The sequence below is a fragment of the Hemitrygon akajei genome, chromosome 11 (genome assembly GCF_048418815.1).
Source record: "Hemitrygon akajei chromosome 11, sHemAka1.3, whole genome shotgun sequence".
Classification (NCBI taxonomy): Eukaryota; Metazoa; Chordata; class Chondrichthyes; order Myliobatiformes; family Dasyatidae; genus Hemitrygon; species Hemitrygon akajei.
Genome location: NC_133134.1, coordinates 127871808 through 127887733, shown reverse-complemented (window position 1 = coordinate 127887733; position 15926 = coordinate 127871808). Strand labels below are relative to the sequence as shown.

Here is a 15926-nt window from a genome sequence, read left to right as displayed (position 1 = left end):
ATAGAATAAACATTCATGCATTTTCTCCAAGTAACAATCTTATTTACTCTTCATCTCCTCTTTTTTGCAGTTGGCATATTCTATTGATGCCCTGAATAGAAGCATTTACCTGCATGATCACTGTTCACAGATTGAGTGTTCAGGTGAGATTTCACCTTCACAGGAGCTTGTACAGCAGTGTAATGGTAGAACAGTGGAAATGCTTGAATTTTTTTTTCCAGCCCCCAACCCACAGATAGTGAAATAAACTGGAGCTCTCTCAAAAGTACTAAAGAACAGCTAATATGAGGGAGCAAACATAACATTTTCTGTTTTAAAACAAAAATCACCATCAGGTCATAAGATTATTGGTGACTGTTTTGAATGTTCTAATTTAAGACTTAATTATTGCACACAAAGATAACAACACCTGTGATTGTGACAATGCTATTCTGCATTTATTCCCATATGCCAGAAAGAATCAAGTTTACATTCAGATGTACTAAAGAAAGTTGCTAAAACATTCATGAAAGACAGCATATTCAAGACAACATGATGTAACAAAAAATCCATTTATCATGTAAACCATTTAGATTCTGTAGATTCACAGTTACCCTTATATCAGTCCTCTACCCATGAAAGCACCATGAAACTGAAATCAAAATAGGCCAAAAGTGAAGCAGTCATTTCAAATCTTCCAAAGAAAACACTGCACTGAAATGGTAGTATACTCTTCCACATAGGCAATTAAATTTTACTCAGTCTTCTAAGTCCCAAACTATTCCATCTGTAAGCCAAAAGGCAGTGTCCATTTTGTTCAGCACTCCAGTTGTACATTCAGTGTTAAACTATAGCACGCAGAAAAGGTCAAGAGAATTTCATTAAAAAATGTTTCCAATCTGTCAACAAAAGAGAACAAACTTGGTCCATTTACTGGTTTCCAACTGCACAAGGCATCTACTTAAAGCCAGTTCTTGTTACAAAAATTGGTCATAGTCTACAAAAAAGTAACCAGCATGACCAAAACAAAACACAAAAAAATTAACACACACAAAACAAGTAAATTAGAAAGTGAGGTAGTTAACAAAATTACTTCAAGTTCTGGGGCCCACCCTCCCCACTTCCCTCATATGCTACATGTGGGTCTCCTTTGGCTAAATCACAAATGGTGCACCATCCACAAATCAAACAAGTTACCGGTACCTGGTTTTAACCAGGATATGATTAAATTAATCAAGAATGCACTCTTGTTTTACTCACAATTAAACAGAAGGAAAAGGCAAATTCAAATTTAAACAAGTTGGATATTTCTAAATTTAGAAATCATTTGCATTTTCCCCCTCCTACATATATGGGGGTATATATCATCCTTCGTAATGAACACAGGCAGCTGCCAATTCTTCCATATCAAATTACCAATTGGAAGGTTTATGTCAATGCGACTTTGTTTCTATGGAGTTTCACTTCTTGCCATATCCACCCAGCAAAAACTTACCAAGACCAAATAACTATTATTTTATCCAAGTCCATGCATTATTTTCATATAGAAATGAATATACACCTTCATTTAGAAATAATATTGATTAGCTTCAAAAGTTTCAGTCCTGGAAAGGATGTGTGTTTTTCTATAAAAATTTTGCCTTTGTCTTCTCCCAATGCCACAACTTATGCCAGATCCTTATTCTGTAGATGTCTACAAACCCTTGTGCCATTGGCATCTTTACTGGATAGCATACGCAAGTTAATTTTCTGGAGGGTATCACAGCCAAGCCCAATTCTTCCCTCCCTCACAATGAACAAGGTTACTGAAATATAGTGCCGTACTGATCAGGATTATTCTGCCACTCCAGTTTACACACAGTGAGGTGAATTGTACTACTGAAACTGTTCCTTCAGCTTGGAAAGAAAACATTATTCCTATCACTTAACTCTCCTCATGTTGCTCAGTTCCAAAAATACCAAAATCTCTCTAGCCAAGTGTCAGAGAATTTGTTCAACTGGTTATTATAGTCTTGGACTAGTAATCCAAAGAAACACAAGGAAGCTTAATTCACCAAATACATAATCCTATAAACACATCTTTTTTCTAATATTTTATTTAAAACAAGAGTTCATTCAAGATTTTTTGATGGATCAGTTGTCAAATTGTAGACAGGTGGCACCAAATGACATTCTAGAACAGTTACCCGCATAAATGGTTAATGTATAAACAGCAAAATACAAATACACACATTCTCAAAGACATATCTATAGTAGTTTATGGAAACAATTCATTTCAATTTCTACTAATTTCAAAACTATTACTAGTTGCAGAACTTATTTCAATCTTTGGATTCATAAGGAATTTGCAGTAAAAATTCATGAGAAAGAGGCTGTACACTTCAAATATTGTAAACTTAAGTCATATTGTAAACGCTTCACTTTGCAAGACCCGCTTTTTTTTTTAAAAAGATAAATCCCAGAGAGTTTCATATACTAAATTTGCAAAGCAATGATTGTACTCATAACACAAATTCAGGGAGGTACCCAGCAGTTTTGTTAGAGACAGCTACAGTAAAAAAACTATTTTACATATTTGAGGATTATATGAAAATAGTAGCCATATTGAGGTCTGTGGTTGTTATTTTTCATAAAACCTAAATCTAAACCCTACTCTACTCTGCACATTTGCTAGAATGTCTTTATTAATTAACAGCTATTTTGCTTTCTTCCACAAAATGTGGAAAGTGAGGTGCTGAAACACTTTCAGAGCTAGGTTTTTCCTCATCAGCAATTGCTGGGTTGATGCCAGACTGGGATGGATCCATTTTGGAAACTGCAGTGCTGGTGCTTTCAGCAGAACCACTTCCCACACTAACTGTGATGGGAGGGATGCCACCATTCTGAATCACTGAGATCTCATTGGTTTTCAGAGCTAAGCCGTTAGTAAGCACAGTGGTGTATTGGTTCCAAACGGATGGTTCAATATTCATTGATGGGGCCATTAGATCCTTCGGGAACATCTCAGAAATCTTCTTTGGGTCATTGCCGATCAGTATCATAGGACTATCCAGTGAAAGTCGTCTCCCACGTCTAGCTGAATTATTCCACATGTGAGTTCCAACGTGGACCTGCAAAACAAAAGTGCATCTTAGTTATTAAGTGACTAATTTGTACAAGCTAGTTGCAAAGTTCCAGCAGCAGTTACTTTCTAATTAGAATCAAGGCGTGTTAAATACTTAGCTGTTGACTCTGCATCTAACAGGATGCGATTTTCCCTCCTTCTAATAAGCATGCATTAAAGATGTTTATCTAATGACAGATTCCCATATTTGTTCAAAATGGCAGACTTGAGAACAGTTCTCGTCAATGGTATGAACTTTCCTCAATTTACTGAAGTTCAGTTCATGACAATGGGAAAAGAGGGAGATCACAACACAATTGAGAGTTAGCTCTTCACCCAACACGAATTTATTTCTGTACTCTTTGCTGCAGAGTGTATCAACTGTAAAAACTGCAATATTTACCCCTCTACTGGAGCAATAAAGCAAATTTTACCACCTCTGTATTGAGATCAGTTAATTCACCACAGACCAGAGATCAAACCTGTTGTAACTTGTGTCCATGCTGCCCAGTACCACCTTAGGTAGCACATTTACCCAAAAATATTGTTGAAAATTTGCCCAAAATTATTTTTTTAAAAACATTTCATCAAGATGCAGATTAACTTTGCCCGAATTATATCTGTTTTGATAAAATGCTGGGACCATAAGCACAATCTGTTGTACAAGGTAAAATCTGTCAGCAAATTCTATGGTATGCACATGTTCAGTTAAATTCAGTGATCCAGTTATTGATAAAAATATCCTGCTTCTTGCAGGGCTGAGCCAATAGACTCAACACTGCAAAACATCGTAATGATGTGAAATCATTGATTTGATATTTTGGGTACTTGCTTCAAGCTGTCCACTAGCTCTGCCATAAAACTGGCAACTGTCAACTCAGGAGGAAGTGAATTTTTAAACAGCATAACTGTCAAAGGAAAAAAAAAACAAACTACCTGGGGAAATAAAATTTTAGAATGAATTCATTCTTTGGTTCAAGAAATAAAAAATTAATTAAGCCTCTATCTTTGTAATTTTTATGTAAGGTTCCTCTATGATTTACAATTAATTTATGCTTCCTAATTTATAGTTCTAGTTTAGATTCCATGCCTCTTAAAGTGACTAGTTGAAGAGCCTTGCTGTTTCTTGTCCAGATGCCAAAGGTCCCCTGCAGAAGCTGCTGGACTGGATGCCAGATTAGTACAGATCAGCCCCAGAAACCAGAGCAATCTATGTGGAGAGGCGTCAACCAGGTGAACGACAAGCAATGTTTCTTTGCTACTGACCAGAAAATCCAGGCCATTACTTAAGACTTTTAACATGCACTGAAGCATTTTTCTTCAATCTGAACAAGTTACCTTGAGATTTCCTTTCGTTGTAAAAGCTCTTCCACAGATGGTGCATGCAAATGGCTTTTCACCAGTGTGCGTGCGTTCGTGAATCTGGAGAGCACTTGCTGAGGAGAAGCTCTTTCCACAAGTAGGACAGTTGTGTTGTTTAGGTGTGCGACGGGGTGGAGGTGCCAATATAGGTGGCATGATTGAAGCCACAGTTGATGGGGTAAGAAACTGTGCAGTAGTTCCTGCTGGTCGTTCTCCATGGTCGCTTACTTCCACTTTAATCAGACAAGGAGGAGCCCTGATAAAGGAACCTGCAGGAACTTGAACAGCACCTAAAAACATACAACAGTTTTTCACTGTTTAGTCTAACATGGGTTGTAAGTTATACATGGTGGATCCCTTACTGTAGCCAATCTTTGGTTATTATGCTAAATTTTCCCTATCTTAGGCCAGAACAATAACGCTTCAGCAATAGCTAGGAGAAATAGAAGAAAATAGCCAATTAGAAATATACATGCATTGACCCAAAAATGTTAATTTATTTCTGTCCCCAGATTATGCCTAACCTGTTGAATATTTAAAGTAGCGTTCATTTTCATTTCAGAATTACCAGAACCTGCTTTATGGAATCATAAACCATCCCAAGTTATCTAGAACCAATGTTTCTAAAACAAAAAAAAGACAACACTAATGTACAAATTTAAAGATCCAACTCAGTTGTGCAATTCAAGCTCATTTGAACAGTACAAGAAAAGTTCCCTGTTTCTCTATAAGATATGGCCTACTTTATAATTGCAGGTTAACCATTAAATTAGCAAGAACATGTAAGCATTCTACAACCCAATTGAATAATTGTACTCAAATTATTTTTACCCATTTTCCAGAGCATCTGTATAATTATGAGATAAGGTATTTTTTCAACTTCTACCCTCTTTTAAAATCGGTTTACTAAAAGCAGGGAAATCACAGTCAGCCATACTGATTTTCTTGTTATTAAAAGGGCAGATCTCATCATTCAAAAACTAAGTTTAATAATATTTGGGTAGCAATGTGAAAGATGGTTCACCCAACCACAGTGCCATACACACAGTCTTTAATTCTGGGTCATTACTTTATTCTGAAAATGGGAGTGGAAATCAGGAAGGTGCATATCATCACAAACAGATGGCCAACATCGTGCTATGGGCAGAGATAATTGTAGCAACAAGTTAATGGAAACCGCCCTGAAAACTAAACTCTATAATATGATTAAGAAAAGCAATATGCCCAATATCCCTTTCTGGACCAAAACTGATCAATAAGATCCTCTGATCCGGTAGAAAATAAAGAACACGTTGCTTAAATAACCCAGAACAGTGAAGTTCACAACTAACTTTGCAATTGAGTTTAGTCACAGGGATCAAATTTTAAGTAAAAACTTTCCTGGTGCATGCTGTGACAAAATTGCTACTTTACCAATCAGCTTCTGAAAAGCTGCTTGAGTCATGTCACAATCTAAACAGCAAAAACTGTCCCAATTGCAATTTATTTAAAGAACTGGCTGGTGGTGTATTATCTAACCAGTATTAGTTTAAGTATTTACAACTTTTCCAAAAAAAAAGTTGCTCCGCCTGTACATCAAAAGGAGGTTTAAACCAGTGACACAGTATTTGAAGCAATTAAACTGTGCAGAAACAGCAAACTTGATGGTGGTAGATCAATGAGAAGTACTGGGAAGCATTGTAAGGAAGATTTAGGAAGCAAATGGCAACTAACTTTGAGAGGAGGATATCAATACTGGCCAATTTGCTGTTAAGATTTGAATTCTATAGGTATAATTAGAAACAAGTTCTTTTAAAATGACCCCCCCCTCCAGAAATGGATAAGGATCTTCCAAAATGATATCTGTAAAAAAAAACTGCAACGTTTAACCTGCCTTTTTTTGACAACTTAATAGATGAGCAGTGATAGAAATGTTATCAATGGTGATGCATAAAGTGTAGATGCAAATAACTATGCCCAATTCTGCGCTGGTCTATATGTTATGTCCTATAAATAGTGTATGATACAGGTGCAGACAATTTCTTGCCTGGCTTGTGTCATATGTCCTATAAATACTATAACTCCTGGGGGCAGAAGAGGTAGAATCATTGTTGGTGAAGCCAAGAAACTGCAAAGGTGAATAGACCCTGACGGAAGTTAAAAACAGACCTCCAAAAAGTAGCTAAGTTGAAGGCTACAAATTAAAGAGGGAGATAGGAAAGGACTGTACAATAGTAATGGGGGATTTTAATATAGAAACATAGAAAACCTACAGCACAACACCACAAAGCTGCACCGAACATGTCCTTATCTGAGAAATTACCTAGGGTTACCCATAGCCCTCTATTTTTCTGAGCTCCATGTACCTGATTCCCCACACTGCCAAGAGTCTTGCCATTTATAAAGCGGGCATCGGAGGAGTGGGTGACGGAGTAGAGGGAGACAGAGTAGGAAGGCTTTGGCGATAAAGGGTCAAGGCGAGTTAGGTTATCTGTGTAGAATACAGACAGGGAGTATGTATGTGAGGCCAGTTTTCTGTGCTCGGTGTCAGACATGGGAGGTCCTGGAGTCTCCCAGCCTCCCAGACGACCACATCTGCACCAGGTGTGTTGAGCTGCAGCTCCTTAGGGACCATGTCAGGGAACTAGAGATGTAGCTCGATGGCCTTCATCTGGTCAGGGAGAATGAGGAGGTGATAGCGAGCAGCTATAGGCAGGTAGTCATTCCAGGTCCTGGGGAGACAGATAAGTGGGTATCAGTCAGGAGAGGGAAGGGCAAGAGGCAGATGCTAGAGAGCACCCCAGTGGCTGTCCCTCTTAACAAGAAGTACTCCTGTTCTGAGTACTGTAGGGGGAGACAGCCTACCTGGAGGAAAGAACAGTGGTTGTGCCTCTGGCAGAGTCTGGCCCCGTGACTCAGAAGGGTAGGGAAAGGAAGAGGATGGCAGCAGTGATAGGGGACTCTATAGTTAGGGGTCAGACAGGCGATTCTGTGGACACAGGAAAGAAGCACAAATGGTAGTTTGCCTCCCAGGTGCCAGGGTCCGGGATGTTTCCGATTGTGTCCATGATAACCTGAGGTGGGAAGGAGAACAACCAGAGGTCGTGGTACATATTGGTACCGATAACATAAGTAGGAAAAGGGAGGAGCTCCTGAAAACAGACTATAGGGAGTCAGGAAGGAAGTTGAGAAGCAGGACCTCAAAAACAGTAGTATTCTCAGGATTACTGCCTGTGTCGTGTGACAGTGAGTATAGGAATAGAATGAGGTGGAGGAAAATGCATGGCTGAGGGATTGGAGCAGGGTTAGGGATTCAGATCTCTGGATCATTGGGACCTCTTTTGGGGCAGGCATGACCTGTACAGAAAGGACGGGTTGCACTTGAATCCCAGGGGGACCAATATCCTGGCAGGGAGATTTGCTAAGACTATTGGGGAGAGTTTAAACAAGAATTGCTGGGGGGTGGGAATCGAACTGATGTGACGGAGTAAAGGGAGGTTGGCTTACAAATAGAGAAAGTGTGAAAGGGAGGATAGGCAGGTGATAGAGAAGGTACGCACTCAGACCGATGGCTTGAGATGTGTCCATTTTAATGCGAGGAGTATTATGAACAAAGCAGATGAGCTTAGAGCGTGGATCAACACTTGGAGCAATGATTTTGTGGCCATTACGGAGACTTGGATGGTGCAGGGGCAGGAATGGCTACTTCAACTGCCAGGCTTTAGATGTTTCAGAAAGGACAGGCAGGGAGGCAAAAGAGGTGGGGGCGTAGCATTGTTGATCAAGGATAGTGTCACAGCTGCAGAAAAGGAGGAAGTACTTCAGCCCTGGGAAAAAGCCTGACTATCCACACGATCAATTCCTCTCATTATCTCGTACACCTCTATCAGGTCACCTCTCATCCTCCGTCGCTCCAAGGAGAAAAGGCTGAGTTCACTCAACCTATTCTCATAAGGCATACTCCCCAATCCAGGCAACATCCTTGTAAATCTCCTCTGCACCCTTTCTATGGTTTCCACATCCTTCCTGTAGTGAGGTGACCAGAACTGAGCACAGTATTCAAGTGGGGTCTGACCAGGGTCCTATATAGCTGCAACATTACCTCTTGGCTCTGAAACTCAATCCCACGATTGATGAAATTCAATGCAACATATGCCTTCTTAACCACAGAGTCAACCTGCGTAGCAGTTTTGAGTGTCCTATGGACTCGGACCCCAAGATCCCTCTGATCCTCCACACTGCCAAGAGTCTTACCATTAATGCTGTACATCATATTTGACCTACCAAAATGAACCACCTCACACTTTACCTGGGTTGAACTCCATCTGCCACTTCTCAGCCCAGTTCTGCATCCTATCAATGTCCCGCTGCAACCTCTGACAGCCCTCCACACTATCCACAACACCCCCAACCTTTGTGTCATCAGCAAATTTACTAACCCATCCCTCCACTTCCTCATCCAGGTCATTTATAAAAATCACAAAGAGAAGGGGTCCCAGAACAGATCCCTGAGGCACACCACTGGTCACCGACCTCCATGCAGAATATGACCCATCTACAACCACTCATTGCCTTCTGTGGGCAAGTCTGGATCCACAAAGCAAGGTCCCCTTGGACATGACCCCATGCCTCCTTACTTTCTCAATAACCCTTGCATGGGGAACCTTATCAAATGCCTTGCTGAAATCCATATACACTACATCTTCTGCTCTACCTTCATCGGTGTGTTTAGTCACATCCTCAATCAGGCTCGTAAGGCACGACCTGCCTTTCACAAAGCCACGCTGACTGTTCCTAATCATACTACACCTCTCCAAATGTTCATAAATCCTGCCTCTCAGGATCTTCTCCATCAACTTACCAACCAGTGAAGTAAGTCTCACTGGTCTATAATTTCCTGGGCTATCTCTACTCCCCTTCTTGAATAAGGGAACAGCATCCACAACCATCCAATCCTTCAGAACCACTCCCGTCCCCATTGATGATGCAAAGATAATCGCCAGAGGATCAGCAATCTCCCCCCTCGCCTCCACAGTAACCTGGGATACATCTCGTCCAGTCCCGGTGACTTATCCAACTTGATGCTTTCCGAACACTCCAGCACATCCTCTTCCGTAATATCTACATGCTCAAGCTTTTCAGTCTGCTGCAAGTCATCCCTACAATTGCCAAGATCCTTTTCTGCAGTGAATACTGAAGCAAAGTATTCATTCAGTACCTCTGCTATCTTCTCTGGCTCCATACACTTTTTCCACTGTCACACTTGATTGGTCCTATTCTCTCACATCTTATCCTCTTACTCTTCACATAGAATGCCTTGGGGTTTACCTGAATCCTGTCCGCCAAGGCCTCCTCATGGCCCCTTCTGGCTCTCCTAATTTCTTTCTTAAGCTCCTTCCTGCTAGCCTTATTTTCTAGATCTCGATCATTACCCTAGTGTTTGTTTTTTTAAAACCTTTCCTAAGCTCTTCTTTTCTTGAAAAGATTTTCAACAGCCTTTGTACACCACAGTTCCTGTACCCTACCATCCTTTCCCTGTTTCTTTGGAATGCACCTCCACGCAAATATCCCCTGAACATCTGCCACATTTCTTCCATACATTTCCGAGAACATCTGTTCCCAATTTAGGCTTCCAAATTCCTGCCTGATAGTCTCACATTTCCCCTTACTCCAATTAAATGCTTTTCCTAACTTGTCTGTTCCTGTCCTTCTCCAAAGCTAAGGTAAAGAAAATAGAATTATGACCACTATCTCCAAAATACTCTCCCACTGAGCGATCTGACACTTGACCAGGTTCATTTCCCAATACCAGATCAAGTACAGCCTCTCCTCTTGTAGGCTTATCTACAGATTGTGTCAGGAAACCTTCCTGTACACACCTAACAAACTACACCTCATCTAAACCCTTCACTCTAGGAAGATGCCAATCAATATAGGGGAAATTAAAATCTCTCACCACGACAACCTTGTTATTATTACACCTTTGCAGAATCTGTCTCTCCAGCTGTTCCTCGATGTCCCTGTTACTATTGGGTGGTCTATATTAAAAAAAAACACGTGGTAGATTTATTGAACCTTCCTGTTCCCAACTTCCACCCACAGAAACTCTGTAGACAATCCCTCCATGTTTCCCTCCTTCTCTACAGCCGCGACACTCTCTCTGATTTAGTATGCCACACCCCCACCTCTTTTGCCTCCTTCCCTGTCCTTTCTGAAACATCTAAAGCCTGGCACTCTAAGTAACCATTCCTGCCCCTGAGCCATCCAAGTCTCTGTAATGGCCATCATATCATATCCCCAAGTACTGATCCACGCTCTAAACTCATCCGTTTTGTTCATAATACTCCTTGCATTAAAATAGACACATCTCAAACCATCGGTATGAGCACGTCCCTTTTCTATCACCTGCCTACCCTCCCTCTCGCGCTGTCTCCAAGCTTTTTCCATTTATGAGCCAACCACCTTCACCTCCATCTCTTTTGGTTTAGTTCCCAACCCCAGCAATTAGTTTAAATTCTCCCAAATAGCCTTAGCAAGCCTCCCTGCCAGGATAATGGTCCCACTGGGATTCAAGAGCAACCCAACAATGCAGGTAGATTGGGAAAATCAGGGTGATGGTGGGTTCAAAGAGGGGATATTTACAGAATACCTACAAGATGGTTATTTAGAGCAGCTCATGTTTGAGCCCATGAGGAGAATCAGTTATTCTGGATTTGATGTAGTGCAATGAACAGAACTGATTAGAGAGTTTCAAGTAATGGAACCCTTCATGGGCAATGATCATAATATGATTGAATTCACCCCTGCAAAGAGAAGCTAATGTCAGATGTATCAGTAATGGTGTGCAGTACTGAGGCATGAGAGAGGAGCTAGCCAAAATTGATTGCAAGGGGACACTAGCAGGGACGGCAGCAGAATAGCAACGGCTGAAGTTTCTGGGAGCAATTTGAAAGGTGCACGATAAATGCATCCCAAAGAAGTAGTATTCTAAAAGCAGAACGCAACCATGGCTGACAAGAGGAGTCACAGTCAAAGCCAAAGCCAAGATAAAAACCAAAGAGAGGGCATATAATAGAGCAAAAATTAGTGGGAAGTTAGAGCATGGGAATCTTTTAAAAACTAAAAGAAGGTAACTAAAAAAAACCTTAATGATGGAAAAGGTGGAATATGAAGGCAAACTAGCCAATAACATTAAAGAGGATACCTAAAGTTTCTTCATGTATATATGAAGAGTAAAAGAGGTGAGAGGTGAGTAGATATCGGACCACTGGAAAATTATGCTCAAGAAGTAGTAATGGGGGACAAGGAAATGGTGGATGAATGGAAGTACTTTGCATCAGTCTTCCCTGAGGAAGACACTAGCAGTATGCTGAACGTTTCAGTGTCAGGAGCAGAAGTGAGTGAAGCTGCCATTACTAGGGAGCAGGTACTCAGGAACTGAAAGGTATCAAGATAGATAAATCACCTGATCTAGATGGTCTACACCCCAGCGTTCTGAAAGACGTAGCTGAGGTGGTTGTGGGTGCATATTTTGTCATGGTTTTGGAGGACTGGAATGGAGAGAGGCAAAAGAAATGTAACTATGGGCCAATTAGTATGACCTCAATAGTTGGGAAGATGTTGGAGACGATTACTAAGAATGTCTCAGGGTATTTGGAGGCACATGATAAAATAGGCCTTAGTCAGTATTCTTTCCTCAAGGGAAAATCTTGCCTGACAAATCTCTTGGAATTCTTTGAAGAAATAGCAAGCAGGATAGTCAAAGGAGAAATCAGTTGATGTTGTGTACTTTGATTTTCAGAAGGCCTTTGACAAGTTGCCACACGAGGCTGATTACCATGTAAATAGTCATGATATGATATTACAGGAAAGATACCAGCATGGATAAAAGATTGGCTGATTTGGTTTCTGGTTGGCTGCCAGTGACTAGTGTTTTTCCACAGGGGTCTGTGTTGGGGACTGTTTATTTTCTCATTATATGTCAATCATTTGGATGATGAAATTGATGGCTTTGTGGCCATATTTGCTGATGATATGAAGATAGGTGGAGGGACAGGTTGTGTTGAGGAAGCAGACAGGCTACAGAAGGACTTAGACAAATTATGAGAACGGGCAAAGAAGTGACAGATGGAATACAGTGCCTGGAATTGTATGATCATTCTCCTTGGTAGAAATAAGAGAAATGGTAGACCATTTTCTAAATGGAGAGGAAAAAAATCAATAATCTGATTGGAAAAGGACTTGGAAGTACTCATGGAGGATTCCCTAAAGGTTGAGTCGGTGGTGAGGAAGGCAAATGCGATGTTAGCATTCACTTCAAGAGGACTAGAACTTAAAAGCAAGGATGTCAAGCTGAGGCTTTATAAGGCACTGATGAGGCCTCACTTGGAGAATTGTGAGCAGGTTTGGGCCCCTTTATCTTGGAAAGGATGTACTGACATTGGAGAGGGTGCAAAAGAGGTTCACAAAAATGATTCTGAGATCGACAGGCTTACTATACAAGGAGCATTTGATGGCCTTGGGCCTGTATTCACTGGAATTCAGAAGAATGGGGGGGGGGGGCAGGTAGGGAATCTCATCAAAACCTATTGAAAACTGAAAGGCCCCAGAGTGGATATAGAGAGGCTACTTCCTATGGCAAGGAGTCTAAAACAAGAGGGATGTCCATTTAGAATAGACATTAAGATGAATTTCTTTACCCAGCAGATGGTGAACCTGTGGAATTCATTTTCACTTGTGGTTGTGGAGGCCAAATCATTGTGTATATTTAAAGCAGAGGGTGATAAGATTCTTCATTAGTCAGGGCATGAAGGGTTACAGGGAGAAGGCAGGAGACTGGAGCTGAAAGGGAAATGGACCAGCCACAATAAAGTGATGGAGAAGACTCAAAAGGCCAAATGACATAATTTTGCTCCTATATCTAATGGTCTAAAATATCTATCATGAGAGTACACAATTGTAACCCCACCCCTAGTGGACCAACAAGTATCATTCTGAATTTGAGTTACATGAGGAAATTGTAAAAATGTTGTAGTTAAAAGAGAAAGTTTAACACACAAACTTCAAAAAGATGTTTGGTAAATTTTGGCTTGTGGCATTACCAAGTCATGTGTAAAATCTGCACTCCAAAGATTTAAATATTTAAGCACAAGTACTATCCTGCTATAGTCAGAATCACTTGGGCAAGACTTCAGTGGCTTCTACTTCAAACTCTGCAAGAAGTAGGTTTCGATATTTTATCCTTCAACTAATTCAAAGAGTTAGTCAATATACCCACAAATTGAATTAATTGTGATAATATGAATGAGAGGATCAAATATATCCAAGTTTTACTGATAACTGGCTAAGAGGCAGTGAATTATGATAACTGTGCAGAGAGGTCAAGGGTATATACAGGCTAAACAAATACATAAACAAAGATATGACAGACAGGACATTATATGAAAGATGGTGGTATTCAGAAGGAAACTTGGTGTATTTACACATGAATCACTGAAAGACAGCCTGCTGGTACAGCAAGCAACTAAGGCAGCAAATGGTCATTCATTACAATAGGATCTGAACACACAGCTTAGATTGCTGACTTATGTTACCCTTTGAATTATTAGGCCCCTTCTAGCCTTGTTGCAAATAACACATCTCTCCATACACAAACTCTAAGTGAATGCCACTGGCATCCTCAACCTGGGAATGCATCCTGCATACCACGTGTACAAGAGTAGTGTCGTTTTACTGTCTGACAACAGCATTTCTAGAGTACACATCTGCTCTCCTCACTTGCTTGCACTATACAGCTGTAGCAAAAGGTTCATCAGGTTTATTCCTGGACTGATAGCTTTGTCTTACATACATTATTGATAGCTTAGAAGAAAAAAAGGAAAATCTCAAAACATGCAACATTTTTCCTGAACTGGACAGGGAAATTGCAGAGATGATATTTCTCCATCTCTACTAGAAGCGATAACTTCAAAATAGGTAACTGGTCATTCAGGACAAAGATGGAAAGAAAATCACTTTATCCAGAGGGTACTGATCTTTGGAATTCTCCATCCACAGGGGCTGTGCAGTGGAAAAATGTAATTATGTTCATATTGATGGCAGGTCAGGCATGATCCCACTCCTGCTTCTAATGTCGACATGCACAAATCAGCTACTCTTTTCATTCAAATACAACAATAAATGCATGTTTAAAATAGTTTGCAACACCCTGAAATTGGGGAAAGTAGTCATTTTGTTTCAATAATTCGGGAGTATGCTTAGAGATTGCCTAAAAAGTGTGAAGTCAATGGTGATAAATACAAGACCCTGTCTATTGAACCGCATCCCTCACAATGGAAGATTACCAATGTCTTCAGGATGATGCAAACCAAATAGATAATAGAACTTGAGAGAGATCATATTAGGCAGAGATTATATCGCTCAGAGTTTACATATAGTTATGCCCAAATGAGAAGTGCTGTTTTCCTGGAAAATGCTTCATTAAGTAAAATTCACAAAAATGCTTTAATGCATTTGTATATTTTGGTGCATTGTATTCCAATGGGCAGAAAGCAACACTATTTGCTAGAGTGAAAAATAAGATTCACAAACTGAAGTCACACACCCCAAAGGGGTTAGAGTAACAACACGAAGTTCAATGAATGATTGCATACTTGAAGATCAGTTGTTTGACAAAAAAAATCCGAGTTCAAAATCAGAAATGACAACAGTGAAAACATTTCGTTTGTGCCTTTCATGAGCGTGGGACTCCAACACAATTTTAAAAGTCAAATATCTTTGTAGTGTTAAATTTGTACAAATTATTCATTTAGTTACAATTAAAATGTTGTTTCCATTTTGTGGATTTTACTTTAAAAGAACAGGGTCAAGACCAGGAAGGAGTTGTGAAAAAGATATCCACCTCTAGTTATGAAAACACCTGGGGGGGGGGGGGGGGGGGAAGATGATCCAATGAGGAATTTAACAGGGCAAAATGTGTTTTCCAGGGCAGAATGAACTAAAGGGACCACCAAGTTGCCAGCTCCATTTCTATGGCGTACATTTCTATGAATTTTAGATTCCAAGAACCAGTTCAAGAAAAGCTGAAGGGTTCAGTTATAGATACACTATCAACTGAATGCATCATTCTCCAAGATACAACACAGAACGGAGCTTACAATATTGGAATGCATATAAATTACTACTGATCATTCATTGTCGTCAACATTTATGAGCAAAGTTTAAGCAGTGGTTAACAATTGTTCCCTCCACCCCCCCAATCTTGAGGGTGGTCCTCAATATCAGGACTATTTTTGCTATTGACCTACATAAATGACCTGCACATGTGGACGGGAACCACAATTTCTAAATGCCTGGATGACACAGAACTTGATAGCATTGCAAACTAAGAAATAATTGCAGCAGGATAAAAGAGCCTGGTGGAGTGGCAGATACATAGCAGATGGTATTTAATGTGGAAAACAGAGAGATGCTGCATTTTGACAATATAAAATAAAACTGCTTA

The 15926-nt window shown here is 40.3% G+C and overlaps 1 protein-coding gene across 4 annotated transcripts in view; it reads right to left on the bottom strand.

Moving 5' to 3' along the window:
• Positions 1–415: 415 nt before the first annotated feature.
• sall4 (spalt-like transcription factor 4) overlaps positions 416–15926 on the bottom strand; it is a 49859-nt gene continuing 34348 nt past the window's right edge. For all 4 annotated transcript variants that reach the window (XM_073061644.1, XM_073061646.1, XM_073061645.1 and 1 more), the window contains exons 3-4: positions 4421–4734; positions 416–3089 (exon numbers count right to left, since the gene is read on the bottom strand). In XM_073061644.1, the coding sequence (XP_072917745.1) occupies positions 2664–3089; positions 4421–4734 (740 nt within the window). In that variant the 3' untranslated portion in view covers positions 416–2663. The remainder of the gene's footprint in view (positions 3090–4420; positions 4735–15926) is intronic.